Source organism: Panthera pardus, unplaced genomic scaffold (genome assembly GCF_024362965.1).
Source record: "Panthera pardus isolate Hobbes unplaced genomic scaffold, ASM2436296v1 HiC_scaffold_9, whole genome shotgun sequence".
Taxonomy (NCBI): domain Eukaryota; kingdom Metazoa; phylum Chordata; class Mammalia; order Carnivora; family Felidae; genus Panthera; species Panthera pardus.
The window spans coordinates 4,326,724-4,348,131 of NW_026527024.1; the positions used below are offsets into that span (position 1 = coordinate 4,326,724).

Consider the following 21,408-nt stretch of genomic DNA (forward strand, 5'->3'; position numbering starts at 1 on the left):
CTGTCTTCAAAGTGATGGGGGGCCGGTGACGCGCTCTGCCACCCTGGACCTGTGGGCGGGACATCTGCCTGAACCGTAGGCCTTTGGCTGGTTCAGGGCACCTCTAGCTGTTGGGATTTTGGCTTTACTTGTTTTCGCGGTGGCGTAAAGGAAAAATGTGCCTTTCAACTTCTTTCACAATCACCCTCTTCTTCATAGTGGAGGGAAACCCTAAGCAGAGGATGGGTGTGGTATAAATTCTAACTAAAACAAGGCTGCCCACTGGGTTGAGATTTGGGGAGAGTGTGGAAGGGACCAGAAGGTATGTTCTCCCAGGAGGCTTATTCACCGGCATCCGGTTTCTCCCCCCTAGTTAAGGACACTGTGGGAAGAAGCAATTTCAGGACCAGGCAACAGCTTTCTCAGGGATATCTGGGCTCGGGCAGTGATGCCAGGAGATCCCCTTGGATTGAGACTCAACAAAGGCTGATGAGCCAGATATATGGCCTCACTGGCCCCGGCCTCGCCTCCCCCCCCCCCCCCCCCCCCCCCCCCCCGTAGATCAAACAGTCATGAAAACCCAGGTGGAGCAGGGACCGCCACTGAGTCCAGGAAGAATGTGAACATGAAGATGATGTGGAAGGCACCGCAAAGCGGGCAGGTGCAAACTGTCCCCTCCCCTCGGAGTTTCAGGCCCGAGTTTTGGCTGAAGCTCAAGTTGGGACCGATCTGTCCCATCTCGAGGGGCTGCAAACAAAAGGGAAGGGGGTGTAGGGACGAGATGAGAAGGAGGAGCCCCCAGATCCTCATGAAAGCCGGAGGCGCGGATTCGAGAAGGAGGGAGACATCCCCCGAGGCCCGAAGGAGCAATCCGCCCCAGGGAAGGGCGGGGAGAAAGCAGCCTGCGCCTGGAGCCGGAGCCGGGCGCGCAGGCATGCCGGTGTGTTTCCACACAGGGGCGCTGGAGCACGTCTTACTGCAGCAAGACGCGCGAATGCGCACCCGGAGCCTGGCGCCCTGTTCGGTGTGGTTTCTCCCGGGTTCCTTCCTCTCAGTCGGAGGCTGAGGGGGCGGAGCAAGCTTTGGAGAAGTTGCTGGCCTCCCTGAAGCCTCAGCCTCTGCCTCTGTTTACTGAACATGAAAACGGAGTTCGCGATGGACACCAATGGGTTGGGATGTGTAGGGAGGAGCGTTCCACTGAGTTGCTCGGGAGCCTTCCACCAGGCCTCCCCTGCCTCGCTTTCCATGACCCTGCCTTTCCCTTCTTGTTGAGGCGGGGGGGGGGGGGGGGAGGCGAGGAAAATGAATCTGTTTTCGGAGACGAGCTTGGTTTGGGAAGCAACGAGGGCTCCTTAGAAAGCTGTGTGTCTGAGCCCCTCCCTTCCAGCCCTGCTGTTTGCCGTCCCTCTCCCCACTTAGGCCCCCCCAGGCCCGAGGGGTCCTGGCCGCTGTTGTTGCAAGTTAGGCGTGGAAAGCTGGAAGGAAACCCCGAGGGGGAGCGCTCGGAAGGGGGCGAGGCTGCAGCTGCGCGGGGCTCGAGCGTGTGCACCCAGGGCGCAGCCCCACGCCGAGGATGGGCGCCTTCGGGGCTCTGCTCTTCCTTCAGTGCCCGCTCCCCACCCCCCCCCCCCGAGCCCCCCGCGTTTTCCGCGCTCTCTTCCCGCGCACCCGGGGGCGCCACCTCCGGCGAGGCCCGGAGCGCCCTGAGCCCCTGGCGCGCTCACGCCCCCGCCCGGTCCCCGGCCCGCCCCCGCGACCCCCCGTGCCCCCCACACCCCCACCCCGCTTGCGCCGCCAGCCCCCCGCCACCCGGGCGCCATTACCCGGCCGCGCGGAGGGGCCGGTGGGGAGGGGGAGGAGGAGCCGCGCGGAGGGGCCGGGGTGGGGGAGCGCGGAGATCCGCGCTGGCTGTTCTCCCGTCTCTAGGTGGTGCCAATTCTGGGGCCTAGGCATTTTCCCTCCCTTTATGGTTTTCCGGGGATTTTTTTTTTCCTTCCTCCGGTGCCTTTGACTAGGCCGGCCGTGGCCGTGGCAGGGAGTTGAAAAAAGCGGAAAGGACCGAGCGAGCGATCGCACCCCCAGACCCCCGGCTCTGCCGAGCCGCCGGGGGAGGGGGCGGAGGAGCCGAGCCAGGCAGTCGCCCGGCGGCGACTTGAGAGTGGCGCGCGGGAGGAGCGGCGGCTGCCGCTTCCCTTTCTTCTGCGGCTTCTTCCCTTTCCCCCCCGGAGGGGGTGGGGAGCGGGGGCCCCGAGAGGGGAAGGCGCGGCGCAGAACGCCCCCCCGGGCAGCCGGCGAGGGCGCGGGCACCGATGGCTTCGCTCTACCAGAGGTTCACGGGCAAGATCAACACCTCGCGCTCCTTCCCGGCGCCCCCGGAGGCCAGCCACCTCCTGGGCGGCCAGGGGCCGGAGGAGGACGGCGCGGGGCCCAAGCCCCTCGGAGTCCCCGCGCCCGCGGCGGCGCCCCGGGAGCGCGGCGGCGGCGGCGGCGCGGGTGGCCGGCCCCGGTTCCAGTATCAGGCGCGGAGCGACGGTGACGACGAGGACGTAAGAGCATCTTGGTGGGTGGGGGGCGGCGCGGGGCTTGGGGCCGAGCGGTCGGGGAGCCGCGTGCGCTCCGCATCTGCGAGGGTCGGGGTCGCCCTCGCGGCTCCCCTCCCCTCCCCTCCTCTGCCTCCCGGGAGCGCTCGCTCCTCGGCGCCGGCGCCGATCTCGGTCACCGCCGTCCCGAAGCGGGGCTCGGTCTGCAGCGGCGGCGGCCGGGAGTTGGTGCCTGAGAGAGCAGCGTCTGCGGGGCTGCGCTGCCGGGATGGGGGAAGGCTGGGGGTGGCAGTGGGTGTGTGGGTGTCTGTTGTCACTGTACAGGGGTATGCGTCCTAAGGCGACAGTTCAGCCAGTCTGCGATTACAACTTGATCTTCCTTCCTCCCTCCCTCCCTTCCTCTCTCCCTTCCTTCCTTTTTTCTCCCCCCTGCTTTAAGACTGGGGAAGATGAAGTCCCAGGCTTCCCACCTGTCACTACAATCTATGCATTGCGCCCTCCTCACCTCCTTCTTGCTGTCCCTTTACTCACGTGGCCTGCACTTCTCCCCTCTCCAGGCCACTTTCCCCTCCAGTGCGGATCGTGTGGGTGGTGATTTCCTTTTGGCAGGGGGTGCAAAACACTAGCATCCGAGGCCCAGCGTCCTGTTCCTGGGCCCGGCACAATTTTTGCTGATGGGAGTCAGGCCCTGCCTGTCTCTGTCGACCAGGCTTGGACTAATAGCTCTACCTTAGACCTGTGTTAGGAGAAAACTTCTTCTTCTGCTTGTTTCCTACTCTTCTTGGGCTGAAAGCCTGGGTTTCAAAGGTTGGATTTGCATATCACCTTAGTAACCGATGACTCAGGTTGGACACCAGCGGGCTGCTTAGATGGATGAGTCCAGCCACCTCTGTTGATCCCTTCTAGCTATTCAGATGTCCGGGGAGGACCACAAAAAGAGGCAACTGCCCTTGTTGAGATGTTCTCTTCCCCGGGGAAAAGAGAAAAATCCCAGACAAGCTCTGGGACTGACAGGGAGAGCTGTAGCTTAGCTGCTCCGGCCCCTGGGGATAAGCAGGGTGCGTTGTGTCGTGGAACCCCGCTGCGTGTGCCTTGGAGGAGTTTGCTACCTGGGTGCACCTGGGCACAGGTCCTCACACAAGCCTCTCAGATAGCCTCCCCTGACAACCCAGGGCAGTACCGGTCCCTGCCCTGAGCAGGCTGTTAGGTCACTCAAACATGTCTTGTCTCAGGTCCCACTGCTTCACCATTTGGTTTTTCTTTAATAGTGCAAGGTTGGGGGGAAGGGCTTTCACAGGGACAATTCTGAAAAAAAGCCACTGAGGTTTTGTTGTCACTGGTCATTTTTTGTTTTACGGAGGGAGGATGTGAAGACTGATAGGGATGACAGAAGTTTGTGGCAAGTGTAGTCTGTGTCCATACACGCACACACATGCACACACCACAGCCTGTATCAGATTTTGCACGCAACCTTCCTATTTTCTTTTGGATCATTTCCAGACTCCCCTGGTTACACAGATAGCAAGCAGAGAGATGTCCCTCACTTCAGTGGGTCAGGTCCTGCGGGAGATGTGTGGATTCTTCAGGCATCTGGTTCAAGGAACTAGAAGTCTCTGAGGAGGGGTTTTTGGGCGGTTGGTGAAAAATTCTGGAGGATTTGGTTACTGAGAATCTTGGGGAAGACAATTGAACTGCAATGCAGACAGAAATTATGCACTTTTTGCCTTAAGTCTGACTTAAAACTGTTGAATTGTTATGCTTGGAGTGAGAACAGTGCAGTTTCCATTGGATAGGCTCTAGGTGGCGCCAGGAGGAAAGAAAGGCAGTGGTTTCTGAATTTTGTTTCTGATGATCTCCACCCATCTTCCTCTCTTTTTTTCTTTCTTCTTAGTTTGGAGCATCTGGTTATAGTTCCTTCTTTTCGGTTTGATGTATGCCTAGCACCGTTTCTCAGATGAGCAAAAGGGTTGAACTGGGGAGCAAATTGGGGACCTAACATTTGAAGAGGATTTCTGCTGATGTGGCTCTGACCCGTGTATCTGACTTAAATTCAGGAAGACCTGACACCAGTGTTTTTTCCTGGAAAATTCAGAATTGTGTGTGTGTGATATGTAGGTGCAGGTATAAACATAGTGTACGTACATATAGTGTCCTTATGAAGTACGTATAAATATATGTATATATCTAAAATGTATGATGAAATCAATGAGACAGCTAAATGTGGCATCAAATTCTTGAAAGCTTTTCTCAGAAATGTTATTCAGTTTGGAAAAGTTATGTCTAAAATTTACAAAAAGATAGGTGTACATATTAAAACGCTTTTCCTTCAGGAACGGCAGGTGCATCTTGCTTGAGATACTACTAGTTTAAAAAGATAGATGTAAAAACTGCTGTTTTGATACCAGCTTTGTCAAGATGAAAGAATTGAGAGCAGTCGTTTTTCCACCCAAATGTAAACATGAAGACATGCATGTAATTAGGAACGTATATAATAATGTAATCGTAATCACGTATTACTCTTTGCATGTTGGCCCTGCCTTTTACGACATTGATTTCAGCAGTTGGGGAGCTGGGCTGTGGGTCGCGGGAGCTGTCCGAGGTGCTGAAGCATGGCCGCGGCCCCCTTCTGCACATCCTCACACTAGAGCCTGCGGCCTTTATAGCCCTCCTGTGGCTTGTCAGTCAGGGAAGGCTGTTCCGTGGTACACAAACAGCTTTCCCGCCATGGTCACGGAGACCATGATAAACAGCATGCCTTTAAAATCCAGTGGGCCTTGTGCCTCTTGTCCCTCCATCCAAAAAGGGGGAAATAAAGTCCCATTCTTGACTTCTGTGTATATGCACACATGCCTGAATATGATTAAAAGTAAGTAATTTCCACCAAAATAAAACTTACGGTAGTCACAAGATTTAGTAGAGATGAATCAAATGCTGAGATTGTACAGCAGGTAATTAACTAGTATTGCATTTCCTATCTTCACAACCCCCCTGCCCCCACCACCACCACACCCCCTCCACGGAACCAGAGAAAAGCCTGCTTTGGCTGGATGGGTCAGTTCTGGGATGTGAGGTTAGCTCTGAAATAGAAATAAAACCAGAATACCTTTTCTATTGGAGTTTCCTCATCAATCTTAAATTTATTTAAACATAAAGTCAATTACCTGGGTAACCCCTCTGAGGAATCAATAGCCATTTTGATTTAAAATTCATTTTGTAGGTTTAAAAATTAAGTTGACTCTTAAAGGAAATGTTGCAAGAAGTGACTTCTAATGGAATTTAAGTAATTTCCAATAGGAAATTGTGACTGTGACTGATTTTAAAATACTGGATTTTGTGTCGCCCCTGCTTGCATGTTTTTTGTTGTTTGTTTGTTTTATTCCTTAAAGGACTCCGTAGGGCTTAGGCAGTAGTCTTGTTGAGGCCCCATTAGTATGTTCCTGTATTCTTCATGTTCTTTGACACGTGATTTCCTAACAATACAAACACGATGACAAACGGGATTTTAAAACAGCAAATTGGCTAAAGCAGGCGCTGAGCATCAGTCCCCTGACTTACGATGTCTGTCAGCCTGACAGGGCCAATTTCATTATCCGGTATCTTCAGCATGAGGCTTGTTCTCCAGCAACCAGCCCATTGTTCTCTCCACCTTGAGTTTTCACTGCTACGATGTCAGCATCCTGTGAATTTTTGATGGGTATTTGTCGATTTTAATGTTTTAAGTAGTTTGGCTGTACAGATAGGATGTTTCTTTACCCTGCCTATGTTTGTTCTTCTGCCCCAGTGTTAATTTTCTAAATATTTAATTTCACATCATTTTCCTAATACATGAGGAAAAGACGAAAACTTTCAACTACCGATTTGGTCCCATTCTTCTCATGAGTGATTTGACAGTGCTCAGTGTCGTCATCGACAGATCATCCGTGGGGTATATCACATGAAGCTCCAAGTGACCTTTGACTTGAGGAGACAGGTGGAATCGCCATCTCACTCCTCATAACGGCGGTGCCTACAAAGTAGGTCCTATTATATGCCGAGCAGTGGAATTCGTCCCGTTTCGGTGAATATACGTTGTTGCTATTACTAATAATGTTATCCCTTGATGTTACCCTTCTCCACCAGTTCTTTCTTCTCTGCCTGCAAACAGACACAAAGACCATCCTCACTGGTCTGTTACTGCCAGGTCTGGCTACTGTCCTGTTTTTCTTTCTTGTTTTGTAGTCCCAACTTCTCAATCAAGTAGTCTACAACTGATTCCACCTGCATATCACCAACAGTCTTCTTTTCCTTGTCTTTCTTGGTGGCAGACTTTCTTACCGTTCTCACTGAGGAAGCTGCACACAGAGAACGTCATCGGGAGTCTGCCCTGTGTGATTCCTCTTCAGCCTTTGTTGTCACAGCTCCTGGTCTTGGTGACCACCACCCTGCATTTCCGACTTTTGCATTGCATGTCTTTCCTGATGCGGCTTGAATTCCTGTCCTGTCTCTTTCTTCCTGAACTCGGTCTTTGAGTTCTTGGGTACATCATTTCCTCCTACTCTTAATGTAGGAGGGTGGGAGAACCTATGCTCCCCAGTTTTGGTCCTCCACCATTCTATTCTTTACCTTTCATGCTTTCTAAAGATAAATTAGATTTCAGGTAAATTAGAATGAAGGTAAAGGGAGCCGAGCTTATCCTACAGCTTCCGTACTAGAAGATGGCTAAGTAGCTTCCGTCCTCTAATATACATCCCCTCGCATTTCTTCTGAAGGTGTTTTTCTTTTCTGTTTTATAGGATTGTAGAATTAGAAGGACCTTGATGGTGACCATCTTGATCTCTCTTCTGAGCTTTTTTTCCACATGTCAAGCAACTAGACATTACATCATTTTTGCGATGGCGACAAGACAGCTGCACGGAATGTATCCCTAACATTCCTCCTCTCTTTACGTCTGCTTATTCTAGATACCTTTCTTCCTAATCTCTTTATTTGTTGTGATAGTGTCGCCATTTCATCCGTATCCCAGCATGGTGTACCACGTATGCAATCATGTAAAAATGACATTTTCTCTATGGTTTTGTTTCTTTTTTTTTTTTATATTAGATGTTTCACCAGATAACCTTTGAGGTCCCCTTATGAGTTTAATGCCATATAAAACTATGTCTTAGCACTCTGCTGGACATAGTACTTGTCCTGAAAAGTTTAGCTTTTGTACTTCAGAACGTATTTTAAATGCATAGGAAGTGTTTACTGCCTAAAACAGTCTCGCTGTCAATGTTTTGGTAAAGTGAATAATCACTCAAGTTTTAAAAATATAATTCTGTGTCTGTAAAGAATTTGCTGAAATTATAATACATCTGTAACAAAATTATATAAAATTTTGCTTACTGTCTCAGCACAGAGAATGTAGTCATAATTGGGAAATTGTCTAGATTGAAGGAAGTAAGACTCATGACATAAGCAAAGTCAGTGCTCGCTGAACCATGGGTGAAGCCAGATATAGCATCAAAAATACCTTGCCTCTGCACTACGCCTTGATTTTGTTTTTAAAGTGCCGCTGTAAGTATTCTCATTGTGTCTTCATAGTCACCTTGGCTAGGGAGGAGAACCCTAACAAACAGCTGATCTGTGGGCTTGAAAAATTAATAAGGGTAAACCCAACTACTTTTCCGTTGCATGAGTCAGTTGTCAACTGTGAATGATAACAAACAGATTTCAGTGTGTTAACAAGCCTTTGGTCTCTAGAGCCAGTCACAAAAGTGTGTGTTTGCTTAAAGCCAGAGTTGTTTGTGGAAAGTGAACATTATGCCTTCTCAGTGGATTTGAATTCTGTGTAGCACTAAGACGTCTTGAGGTGGACACGGAAGCATACTCTATTTGGCATGCTTTTTTCATGCTGCCGGCACCCACTTTTAAATAATTTACTTGTCTGTGTTTCCTGCAGATTTAAGGAGGTCTGAAGCATTAGAGTAACATCATATTAATTTATATTTTTGAAAAGGGGATCAACTCATTTTCCTACATGAGATTAATATTCTAGCATCACTGTGTAGACAGGAATTTCTTGAGATGTTGGCTTTGGACATTTTTTTTCTTCTTCATGAAATAGAGCTTTTTAATTTTGTACCTAAAGCTTTTTCTCCCGTAGAGTCAGAATGATTAATGAGTTTAATTTTTGCAAGCAACTGGCAGGAGTTGCTGAGTAAGATGTACATGCTGATTGTATATAACCCTGTTCCTTTTAATTACTCTGATGATAACAATGCATTTATCAACTGCATGCAGAATGCCTCTGTGCAATATACAATATTGATCCCTTTCATAGAGCATTGCCTATAAAAATAATATGTATAATAATCCTTTCAAAATTAAATTCTGCTTAATAAATTTGGTGTTAAGGGCATTGAGTGCCCATGTGCTGTTATGATTTGCTTTTATTTAATCACATGAGTTTGATTTTATGTACATGTAAAAAAAAAGAGAGCGAAAATCAGTCAGCCTTTCTCATTAATGACTTTTGGGACATTTATCTTTAGAATGATCTAGTATCGGGAAATTATCTGAAATAGAACATTTTAAAATTTGATAGCATCTAATTTTACAAATGAGAACTCTCCAGGTAATTATATGAATAGTATTTGGCAAGTCACTTGTGCTCCTCAGAGAAACTCAGCCTCCCGTTCTATCCTGCGTTCTCAGTATGCTCTGTGGTACCATAATTGAGTGGAGGAATGAACTTAATTGTATCATTGGACTTAAAAAGTATGAACATTATGAAATCTAACAGTTTAAATTAATTTGGTTCCAAATGGATGTGCTAATTGCCGAAGGGAAAAACAGTTTTTCCACAGTAGTCTAAGATTTTGCTCCGACTTGTTTGACGTGATTTCCCCCATAGATTTATTTTTCTTCCTCCCTATATTTCTTGCTGTCTTTCCAGCATCATCCAGATCTGTTTGGAGCCCAGGACATGTTCAGTTTTGCCCCACAAATGATAAAGATATAGACATAGATGTAATTTTGCAGGGAGACTGGAAGCCAATGTGGCCTGGAAGGTCCAGATGATAGAATTCCAGGTAGCGAAAATCCTGCTTCCCAGAATCAGAACATCTGAGGTGACGGTGGCTTGTGCAGCAGCCAGTGGGGACAGATGCTGTACGTGAGCACAAGGCAGGGATCGGAACCTTGTAGGGTGCCGGGAAGACGGAGACTCGGGTAGCTACAGACGCTGTTTTCTCAGGGCCTAAAACAGTGCTTAACTTAAAAAAAAACAAATTTCCTTTCACTCATGCTGCACATGTAGATGAACAGCTTGAAGACTTTAAGATCATTCCAGCAATATGCCTGATGGAAGTGAAACACACACACTCACACGCATTTTTTTTTTTTTTTTTTTTTTTTTACATTCAGAGGGAACTTAAGGATTTTCCAGGGCCTCACAGTCATTGTAAAAATCAATGTGTAAACTTCCTACAGTGCTTGGATTTCTTTGATCTCAACTTTTCCCTCACCTAACTTTGGGTCAATCTTAACATGTTTACGTAAAAAAAAAAAAAAACCAAAATGGAACGGGGATATAGGTATCTTTCCCAATTTGGAATTGAGAAGACCAATTTATTTTTTCTGTCTTCTGTTGTTTACTGTTTGGGAAGACTTATGTTAGAGGCAGAGCTACTGGACTTACTACAGCAGCTTTTGGGGATCAGTGGGAACCTTGTTGTATCGTCCTGGATGTGTTTATATAATTGTGTGTATCCGTCATATTTCATGCATTGCATATTTGATGCATTCAAGGTGGCACCTGCCAGCAGGGGTGGGAGTGGGAAGGGAGTAAAGGAGCATTGGAAGAACTGCAAACAAAGGGCATCGTATAAGGGGAGGGGATTCAGCAGACATTAAAGGTGGGAAAACACTGGCCTCCTGTCTCCCTAATAATTTTCTCCAATACACTCAGTTTTCTGAACTTTATTCAAACCTTTCATATGCCTCCTGCAAAATCCAGTTAAATAAAAAGAAATAAAAATGGGAAAGCTCTAAAACAGTCGTGAGAGGTGAAGTTATCTCTTCTTTTCAAGTTTATTTATTTTGTGTGTGTGTATGTGAGAGAGAGAGCAGGGTAGGGGCAGAAAGAGAGGGAGAGAGAGAATCCCAAGCAGGCTCCAGGGCAGAGACCAGCATGGGGCTTGATCCCACGGCTGAGATCGTGACCTCAGTCGAAGTCAAGAGTCAGATGCTTAACCAAGTGAACCACCAGGTGATCCTTTCCCATTTCTTCTTGAGAGCTTTTAGAGTTGTGGGTGTTCACGGCCCCAAGAGGGGGTCCACTGCAGTGTGAACGGTCCAATTACTAGAGACGCCTTTCTCTTTCTTTCTTTCTTTCTTTCTTTTCTTTCTTTTTTCTTTCATTTCCTTCCTTCCTTCCTTCCTTCCTTCCTTCCTTCCTTCCTTCCTTCTTTCTTTCTTTCTTTCGTGTGAGCAATCATCTGACATGTGAAAAGATGCAACAAAATTTAAAATGATACCAAAATGTCAATTTCAGAACGACAGCAAAAAGTGAGCGCATATAGCCATCCTCTGCTCGTAACAGAGCAAATGGGTCAGTGGAATAATTCACGCTGTGGCATATTGCTGTATGGAGTGGCAGTAGGAAAAGTTGGTAAAGGAATTAGAACTCAAGGGCTCCGTGTTCATCTGGCATCTGCTGAATGTTGCACCTGTGGTTAGAAATGTACATGATGGGAATTCAAGGGATCTTCCAGATCCTTCCGGTCCTTTGTTTCAGGTCGGGGTCGACAGTGGCCACAATGTGACACTTGTGCCGAGTCACTGCCTGTACTGAGCAGTCATCTGCATAGATTCTCTCCTGTGTGCCTGGTAATTGTTCACATCTTGGGTCCTTGACAATCCGTAGCCACTCCAGACTTCTGTCCCAGTTTCTCAATTTCAGCCATTACACAGTCAGCTATTCAGGGATACACTTGGCATACAGGCAGTCTGGCATTGATTGTACGAAGTTTGACTTTAATGGAAAAATTGATAAAGTTGGTGTCAAACAGGATGTGGTGAGGTGGGCTCAGCTGTGTGTTATATTGGAGGAATAAGTGGGAAGGATGTTGGGACACTTCTCTTTTCCTGAGTGCACTGGGATCTTTGCTTTCTTTTCAGGTTGTAATTTTTAATTGTTATATTTTATTTTTGTGTGTGTGTGTGAGAGAGAGAGAGAGAGAGAGAGAGAGAGAGAGAGAGAGAGAGAGAGCGCACACGAGCAGGGAAGAGGGAGAGAGAGAGGGAGACACAGAATCTGAAGCAGGCTCCAGGCTGTCAGTACAGAGCCCGATGCGGGCCTTGAACCGACAAACCGTGAGATCGTGACTTGAGCCGAAGTTGGACACTTAACCGACTGAGCCACCCAGGCGTCCCCCTTTTTAGCTCTGAATCTGTCCATTAAGCATCTGATCTTAGAGACTAAACATTTGCTTCATGGCCGCCTACTTTCTTGCTTTCTTTCGCTTCCCCACGTTCATGCCGCACTCTTGTTCTTGTGGAAAGATGCTTCCACAAGCATCTTGTGCTTCTCCATGGCTTCTCCTCACCAACCCTCATGCCGTAGCATCTGAGGAAGGACAGAGCTGTAGACGAAGCCACGTGGTCCCCTGTCTTCCCTTCTCATTTTGTTCCTGCCTCAGGGAGCACTTCCCTCTCTACCCACCTTTACAGGTCTTCTCAGGAATATCCATGGAGGGGATGGCTGTAGTGTTCTAGGACACTCGGGCTGCATCATAGAATACCCAGCTGCTTTCGCAGGTGAGTTCCTGGGTCCTTCTCATCATGCGCATCGGTCTTTTCCCGTGTACAAACGTCTGCTCTCCATTGCTAAGTGTGAGGGCACCGTGCTGCGGGGGAGCTGCCAACTCCCAGGTGAACGCACCTGTTAGCGGCTCCTCACTCGCGTTCCCTCTCTCGCCAGCATGTGCTGCCAGCCATACAGACCTTCAGCAGGAGCGTGGGCTCCGGTAGAGCTCTGTGCGGATAGCGGTCAGGTGGAAGGACGGATAGGGTCGCCACAAGGTGGGGAGCAGAGGAATGGGGGCAGAGAGGTCGAGTTGGTTTAGATTTTCTCAAATGGGCACTTGGCTAAGTGCTGGAAGAGGGCTGGCTTCTCACGTGGGCGGGTGTAGGGGTCTTCACTTTGGCTCTGCAGATGCTTCTGGGGATTGTGTCCCCTTGCTCCCTTAGACGGCGGTGTGGCCGCGCCGTACTTTGGCTGGGGAACCGGGAGTGGCGGTTGCGGGGAGCACTTGCAAAACGGAAGCTTCCAGAACCAGCGTGGGCGGGTTCTGTACTCACCTTCCTTTTGCCATGGAAACAAGGGGTATTTCAGAGAGCGGCTGCTCAATGGGAAAGCTGTGCACTTTGGTCTGTAAACATGGAGATTATGTTACCACAGTGTAACCTGGTTGGAGCCAAGGAGCGCAGGGGGCGAGTGTTGATGTGGGTGGTCTGTTCCTCATTTCTGGACCTCGGTTACATCATCGCCCCGGCCAGAATTGACACTTCCTAAAGTTGGGTGGGTAGTTTCACCCTGCCTTCTTGTGTCTCACATCAAACTTTTTAGTTCCCAAAGACGATGAATCAGAAATTCTTTCAGGGAGGACTGCAGATGTGGTAGGGCATGAGTCTTACCTGTTCCATCACTTACTTTATTTGGGGGGCAAGTGGGAACAATTCCTTGAAAGACAGGTGCACATGCTGGCGGTGTGCAGGGGTTAGGGGTGCAGGGACTGGGCAGTGGGAGGGATGCTAGGTAGGACACTAAATGGCCATGGCGGAAGCCAGCACAGGCCTGCAGGGTGTCAACGAGGGCCAGCCTTAGAGCCGAGGCTCTGGGTCCTTGACAGGAAACCTTCCAAGTCAGGGAAGTGGTGGTTGGTTCACAGGGGGAGGCTCTGAAGGTTCTCGGTGTGGAGAACAGTCTCGGTCCCTGACTCTGCCCTTGGCATTCGCTACGCTTTTCCGTCTTAGTGGATTCGGGATGAGGTTATTTGCTCTGTGGGAACGGAGAGGTACGTGTCTTCATCTGAATAATAGGAAACGTCAGCAGAAACATCTAGCTGTAGCCCGGTATCTTTCTCCCCAATTAGCATCCTGCCTATGGTCATTTAATTGCCATTTTGTATGTGGGAAAGTGTCATGAATTTCTCTTCCTTTCTTCTAGATTTTTGAGCTTCTCTCAAATTCAGCCCCTGAATGACGGGTTATCTATTAAAAGGAGAGGGGGGTGCCATGAGAGACAGGGGTGCCGTTTCTATAGAAACGGGAGCTGGCTGTGATGAGCCGGGGCATCTGGCTTCCTTGTTGGGCTGCTGGCCTCACTGAATACTCAATCACTGCTATGCTTCCTCGTTGATGTCCTGCGGCTCTGACGGGATCACATCAGTCAGCAGGGCTGTTGTTTGCACAGGTACAAGGAGAACACCTGAGCAGAATCCTAATGCTCCCGTGCCCGCCTCCCCATGGTCTTTCTCGTGCCACCTCTGCTCCAACAGATCTTGTCTTTCACCACAGCTGGGGAGAAAGCAGTCTTGCCTTCCGAGCCTTTTATTGCTCCTGGGGCTCATTGTGGTGTCTCTGAAGCAGGAAAGGACCTTGAGTGGTCATTGCTGGCCCTCAGTGTCTCCCACTTCCTCTTACAGACACCATCTTCCTACTTTAGTGGGCTTCCAGGAAAGGTTTGCCCATCATCATCCAAGATCTGCTTGGTCTTGCCCACCCAGTTCATGGCAGGCAGGTCGGTCAAGGGCATCACCTTCGCTCTGACCTCACTAGGAGAGCTGCCCTCAGCATCCTCTGCCCCATGTCAGAGCTGCCCGGCCACTCCTGCGCTGGGAACCATGCGAGGGCCCCTCACTTCTCTCTCTCAGAGTAAAAGCCAAGGTTCCTACAATGAACGAAGGGCCTGCGATGATGTGCCTCCCCACTCTCACCCTGTGGTCTTCTCCTTGGCCGTTCCACCTGCTGGAACGTTCTTCCCAGGTGTTCTGCCGGTCTTTGCTAAAGTGCTACTTTCTCAAAGACTCTACACTGCCCACCCCATTCAAAATTGCATCACTCCTGATACTCCCTACCCTGCTCAGGTGGAAGGTGTTTATCATCTTCCAGAAAATTATATAATTTTCTTTTTATGCCTGTGTTATTTTTGGCCCCCGCCCTCTACAGCCCCCATCAGGACATTGGCTGAACTAGCATAAGGGACCGTGGCTGGTTTGTCCTCTGATGTGTCCAGGCACCCGGTACAGTGCCTGGTGCCCCCAAGGTTCTCGGTGAGTATTTGTCAAATGACGAGCGAACGAATGGTATCCTACCTGAAAAATCTCTCTTTGCTTCTGTCTGAATAATCACGTTTCTTTAACCGTGTTCTCAGGACTTCTTCTGAAATTGAAAGGTTCTAAAATTAGTGCTCTGAACCTCGTACGTGGTTGATCACGACTGTCTGCAAATAGATTCTCTCCTTTTTGGGATTTTCTTTATTATTTGATTCTGAACAGTGGAAGTTGGTGCTTCCAACTCAAGACCGTAGTTGAGAAGATGAAACGGTTATTAGGGAAACAGCAGGCTTTACTTTTGTAGGATCTGCTTTAAATGTCAGTGTCTAGCGTTTGTAATATTTTGTCTGAATTTAAAAATAAGCGCGAGTGAAATATACATTTCCTACGCACGACTCTTTTTGCTGGCTCTTTTTGTGGTTATCAGCAAAAGTAGTAGAAAAGAAGGTCCCGTTGGGAAAAATGCGTATCTTTGGGAAGAAGAGATTCCTATAAATACAAGAAGGTGATAAGTTGGTTTTGATTAGAAATTCCTATTACCTAATTTGCAATTTAAGCGAAAGCAAAAGATCGCAGCTTGGTTTTCCGTGGTTCCGTGACCGTTGGCAGGTGGAAAGTCAACTCAGAGTATTTTGGAATCGTATGTCATTAGCGGAATGCTAAAGTTCCCAGACCAAAACGCTCAGTTTCTGCGAGAGGAACTGTGCCTGGGTGCTTAGCCCGGGGCTCATTTCCTGTCTCTAGCGTCCGTTTTTATAATACAGTCAGGACTTAGCTGCACTTACGAGGGGGCTGAGACCAGAGACTGCCACCCCTGTTTGATCCCTATTCCCTCTGCTCCGCCCAGCTGAGTGGCCTGGTGGCTCAAGGCTGTGCTGACACTTTGACTCAAGTCTCCATCAACAAATTGTGCTAAGTGAAGATTGGCCGTTTTATTTTCCGTTGCCAGACAAGGGTTGGCTTGCATGTATGTGTCGTGAGTGCTCTCTTGCCCACCCCGAACTGGGCTGAGCTGTTCAAGAACGAGGAAGAAGGCGCAGCAGCCCTCCAATCGGGAGAGGGTCTGCGTCACGGGCACACTTGGAAGGCATAACCAGAGAGCTGTAGGAAGGCTACATCCTTCGTCCGAAGACGTGCTAATAAGCACGTGGAGTTCTGGAGCTGTCAGATGGGGCCAAAGTGCACGCAATTAGATAGAGATGATGCAACCCATAATAAGGAGATGCATCGCTGGGCGTGGGGAGCTCTCTGACCCCTGCACTGAAGTAGTCCAAGTGCCTGAGAACACTTAGAGCCAAAAGACTCACCAAAGCACGTTTTCTGCTGTGATTACTTAAGGAGTAGGGATGTGAGTTGATGTGCCCAGGTTTCCAAGTTCGGCATCCAGTTCAAGTCCCGGGAGAGAAGGGGTCTGCGGTGCATGTGAAAAGCCACTGCACACCCCCCCAGTTGGCTCTCTATGCCTGAGAGGACCCAGTGGGCCCCAGACACCTGCAGCACTGCCAGCCACTGGAAGGGCAGTGCAGGTGGGATCTACCCAGCAGGGCCTCTGCCGCTCCCCCCCCACTCCTTACATCTGTGAGGAGTCAGGGTGTGTGGTTTCAGGGGCACTGGGATGATCCCGGGGCCACCGCACTGAGCGTCTCACGGTTGGAACGTAGTCACCTGCCGATTGTTGGAGACGCGCATGTGGCCCGAGGAAGAGGCATGAGGCCACTGGGTATTTGGAGGGAGTCAAGAGAGGGAAACCTGTCAGGTAAGATAGCAGAGCTGCTCTGGAAACAGAAGCGGGGCACAGGTGAGCTCGGGGAGTGAAGGGCGTTCAGCCAGGAAGGTCAAGGGTGTGTATTCGGTGCTGTGTGGGCCAGTGAATGCCCACTGTGACTGCGTCAGAGAAGCCAGACTCCCCCCCTCCCCCGCCCCAGGCTTTGGTTTGGAGACGTGAGCTTCAAACTGTGCTTCCCCGAGTCATAGCGCTCCTGATGAGGGCCAGAGGAGGAACAGGAGACAGGGCCAGGGGAACGTGGCCCCTTCCGTACAGCAACTGTACTTTTAAGCTTATTTCCTTGTTGATCCGAGTTGACATGAAAAAGTGTGTTGGGACAACACAAGCCCTTCTTGAGTAACAGCCCGAGGACCCAGCGAACTCACACGTACCAGAGCTGACGTGGCGGTTTACCAACGCGTCGCACGCAGAATTCACTGAGGTGCACACCTAACGTCACGTTACCGCCAGTAGGGCTCCATTTCCGGTTTCCGTTTCTTGTTCCCAGGGTCTTCATCGCGGGCAGCGTGGCTCAGTGGGTGGGTGTACGACCCTCGACTCAGACCCCCTGAGCTTGAGTACTGACTGACTCTTCCCGCCATTTACTCATTGCTTAGCCCTCAGAAGCTACTTAACTGTTTCTGGACTCCGTCTTTTTATTTATACAGTTAGGAGAAATAAATCATGGTTTCTTTCTCACCAGTTGGTTAGGAAGTTTAAGTTAATACGTGGAAACACTTAAATAGTCCCTGGCGTGCCATGCATCATCACGACGTCATGAAGTCCTTATTGAAAGATGTAGTTGTTCTAGAAAGGATGGGTGGAGGGCTGGTGTGCTTTTAGGACACAGTGGAGCTGGAGGTAGAGGGATGTGGGAAGCCCCCCAGTAATCACAGGTGCACTGAATATTAGCCATAATCCCTTGTGCCTGAAACTTAACCATAATGCTGATAGGTGGGTTGATTTAGTGGTCTGGTTAGGACAGCTGGACTGAGGGGCCGCATGGTTTTCGGGGGGGCTGATGGTGTCACCATTAACCACCAGTTCCCTCAGTGTGACTCCGTGTTCCATCCCCCCTGTGTGGCATTCCTGGAGGAAACACGGGGATTTGGAACTAGAGGTCCTAGGTCAGACTCCCCTCCGGAGAGGGCAGTAGATGAGGAAGCACAAGCTGACCCCTAGATTAACGCGGAGAGCCTTGGCACACCATCAGAGAACACAGACTTGCTCACCAAGGTTGTTCACGGACATCCTCCAGGGCCAGGCCCTGCCTTAAAACGAAAGTAGGAAATGGTTATTGAGAAACGTTACTTCCCTCGGGAGTCCCTTTCATGATTGAGAATCCAAAGTATGATACGTGGTGTGTGCCCAGCACGGTGGGCAGAACGGGTCCAGCTAGAAGACGTGGAAGAAAGAATCGTGGGTGAGCCAGCTGTGAGTTGAAGGAACGTGGAAATAGGTCGTCCAGCCTGAGAACTAGGAACCGGGGTCCCCAGCAAGCATGGTCTTGTGAACCAGAGTGGAATAGTGGAAAATGGCCAGATGGAGGTGTGACTACAGCGGTTTTAAAAACAAAGAACGTTCTCACTGTGAACAGAGATCTTAAACCACTTCCCATGATGTTTCTCAGAAGCTTCGACATAACGCCTGAATTTTAATTACCTCTTTCCCTATTAGCAGTTATACTGGCAATGTTTCCATTAAAACTTTCCAGAAGTCTCTTCGTTCCGTCTGACCAAAAACCAGAGAGTTGGCCACTCTGTTGTATCTGCCGAATCCTCACTTGAAGTGGTTTCTGAGGTTCTCTGAGGTTGGAAAGCCTCTGCACTCAACCAGCACGCTCTTCTCTTCCCAAAACAAAGCACACAGAGCCAGCCTTGTGTCCAGGGAGTCTTTGGAGAGTTTTCTACAAACTCAGAGATCCTTAGGCTCCAGATACCCTGGGATTGGCCCACTGGGTCAATGGAAGCCATGGAAAGGTATCACGTGCCATGAACTGCCCGATGGTCAACTCTAGTGGATGAAACAACATGGCATCCCAGGTGTGCCTGCCGCCCGCTCACCGTGTAGGAGCTAATGCACCGTAGATGTAACTGGAGCCTCAAGGGTTCTGGAAAGATCTGGTAACATCTCTGCACCTGTCTCACTGTCTGGACGGGTGTCACTCAAAGCTTGTTGCCTTCCAAGCACTGGCTTCCCAAAGAAGGACCTTCCCAAGGAGGCATGCATCGAGATGCTTTGTGAACAGAAATACATTTAGGGAAAGACTGAAGGAAAATCTCTGCTTCACCCAGCTCACCTCCAGGGCAAGGTGTGCAAACTGCAGCCCAGTCAGGTAGGAATGAGAAGGAAGAATCTGTGTCTGTCTTTGAAGAAGCTCCCAGAAGTCCCGACACCTTGCTTGCAGGGAGGAGCGTAGCCCGTATTTCCTTTCGTGACACAAGTCTTGCTCAACATCGAAAAGTCTGAGCACATCCGATTGTTCTGAATCACCAGCTCCTGGCATGTTTCCTAGTCTTTATGGCTCCAGTACTGGCCTGTTCTCACGTTCACAGTGCTCCGACAAATTCTGGTGACGGGTAGAATATAAAATTTCACTTAAAAATACAATTATGAAGAACCTAATTTAATCTGATTCTTTTACCATCAGTCATATGTGTGTATATTTAACTGTCAGCTTTGCCGTTCCTTTGAAATAAGACTGGGTCTTTGTTAACACAGAGCTTAGGGGAAACCACACACGGGGATTTTCCAGTGTCCTTTTTAAAGTCTCTACTTGTGCAGAAAAGCGTTTATGGTCAAAAAGTTTGGGAAACATTGAATTCTTCAAGCTCACTTGATTTGCTTTCAATGAGAACTTCACACTGAGTGTTACCACCTAAGGTGTGTGTGCGTATGGTAGGAAGTCCCACTTGTTTGTGTCTGCCTGTGGCAGTGGCAGGATTTGGAGGCAGATTTCGGGTCAGGAAGAGGAAATCTGCATTTCTGGCCCCCACAGGCTCCTCTGGTTACTTTACATCATATCCAGGTGAAAAAGTCAGCCAGTCTCCAGCGGCCTTAGTTTTCTGCGGCTGCTGTGACAAACCGTACAAACTGGGTGTCTCAGAACAACAGACATGTGCTGTCTCCCTTAGGTCTGAAATCAAGGGGTCAGCAGGGCTGTGCTCCCTCCGAAACCTCCAGGGAGGACCCACTCTTGGTCTTCTAGTTTCTGGGGGCGCCGGGTGTGCCTTGGCTTGTGGCCCCGTCCCTGGAGTCCCTCCCTCTGCGTTTACATGACAGTTCTCCCTGTGTGTCTCTTCCCTTCTTATGAGGACAGCAGGCACGTTGGATTCGGGGTCCACCCTACCCCAGCATGACTCCACCTTAACTAAATTACATCTCCAGTGACCCTGTTTCCAAAATACGATCACATGTCGAGATACTGGAGGTTAGAGCGGTACACCTTTTTTTTGCAGGCGTGGGGGCACAGCCCAACTCATTAACACTGACTTACTGACTTTTGTCTCAAAGCATGTCATTTTTAGGTTATTTAAAGTATTTGGAGGATGACTGTGTTTCTCGTTGGAACTTTAAGGAACACATCTTCGTCGCTCAATTTGACTCATCCGCTCTGTGCGGTGGACTGTTTATTGAATCGTTATTGCCATTTGATTGGTGCTTCCTGTTTCTGGTGACGTTTCCTTTGGGAAAAGCCATTGGGGGAGGAGGAGAGGGAACTGATTTGGAGATAAGTAATTAGGACAGTCTCAGTGGTGAGATGTCATGCATTTTGCTCTGGGGGATTCGCAGCTGATTAGGGACATGTCACAGCTGGATGCGTTAAACAGGAAAGGGATTCTTGGGCTAGTTGGTGCCACCAGACTTAGGGAATGACAGTAAGACGTTGCAAACCTGAGATGTCAACCATCGTCTGGTCTGTGGATGGCTCACTTCATTCTGGAAGGACTTCTGATGGGCCTGTCGTCAGATGCTGCCTGCTGTGTTGTTCCGGGAACCCAGACATAGCTAATTTTGTGACTACAAAACCCCGGGGCACATACACCTGCTTCTGTCACCCTACTGTTGGGAGCACTGGTGAGGATGCTGCCGGCAAGGTCATTGTCAGAGGAGGAGGCATGGCTTTATTTCTATTTCCGATTTCTTTCTTCCTACCCAAAACAGATTGCAAGCATGAATTGGCGGGGGTGGGGGAGGGGTGAAAATAAAAGTAAAGAGCTTCCAGACTGCAAACAGAAAACCTGTGTGTCTTCTGCGCTGTCACAGCATGAAAGTGTCTCGAATCTCATGCTTGAAAGTATCCAGACAGCACAACGTCCACGCCTAGACCCAGTGCTGGCTCCCAGTGCACGAAGGTGCTGGCCTCATTTCTCCCCTGCCCCTGAGGTGTGGGGCGTGAGCTCTGGGAGGCAGAGGGTAGGAGAAGGGTATGTACTGACCACTCACATGAGAGGTGGGGGTTCCTGGGAAGCCAGTCCTAACCTGTATGTTCCAAACCTGTATCCAGAGGAGTAGTTTGGTGATGTCAGATACCGGCCCTAATATGACCCTTGGTCCAGCGTTGCAGCACAGGAGGACCGTGGGGAGAGGTACTCAGGGCTGCAGGGGAACGTTTCCATCCTCCCTGCCGTGAGCACTGCCCACGCCTCTCTGCATGGGCTTGGCCAGGTGCTATTTCTGTCCCTATGCTAGCAATTGCTCGTGTCCCTGTTGTCCCCAGCTGCACATACGTGGATACCGGTATTTCTTTGTTGAACACGCTTTGCCTTCTCCGCCTTGCAACTTGGGCTACAGTTTATTTCTTTATTTTTTTAATTTTTTTTAA

At 49.5% G+C, this 21,408-nt stretch overlaps 1 protein-coding gene and 1 pseudogene across 3 annotated transcripts in view; one reads left to right on the plus strand and one right to left on the minus strand.

Annotated features, from left to right (window-relative positions):
- The window catches only part of DPP6 (dipeptidyl peptidase like 6), a 939,040-nt gene that overhangs the window by 227,290 nt on the left and 690,342 nt on the right, over nt 1-21,408 (plus strand). Inside the window, exon 1 of one of the 3 annotated variants that reach the window (XM_053898705.1) lies at nt 1,908-2,525. The exons of the other annotated variants lie outside the window; for them this stretch is intronic. Within the exon in view, the coding sequence (XP_053754680.1) occupies nt 2,289-2,525 (237 nt within the window). The 5' untranslated portion in view covers nt 1,908-2,288. Of the gene's footprint in view, nt 1-1,907; nt 2,526-21,408 lie in introns of those variants that run through there. 3 annotated transcript variants of the gene reach the window in all.
- On the minus strand, nt 11,161-12,019 carry LOC109252412 (rRNA-processing protein FCF1 homolog; annotated as a pseudogene).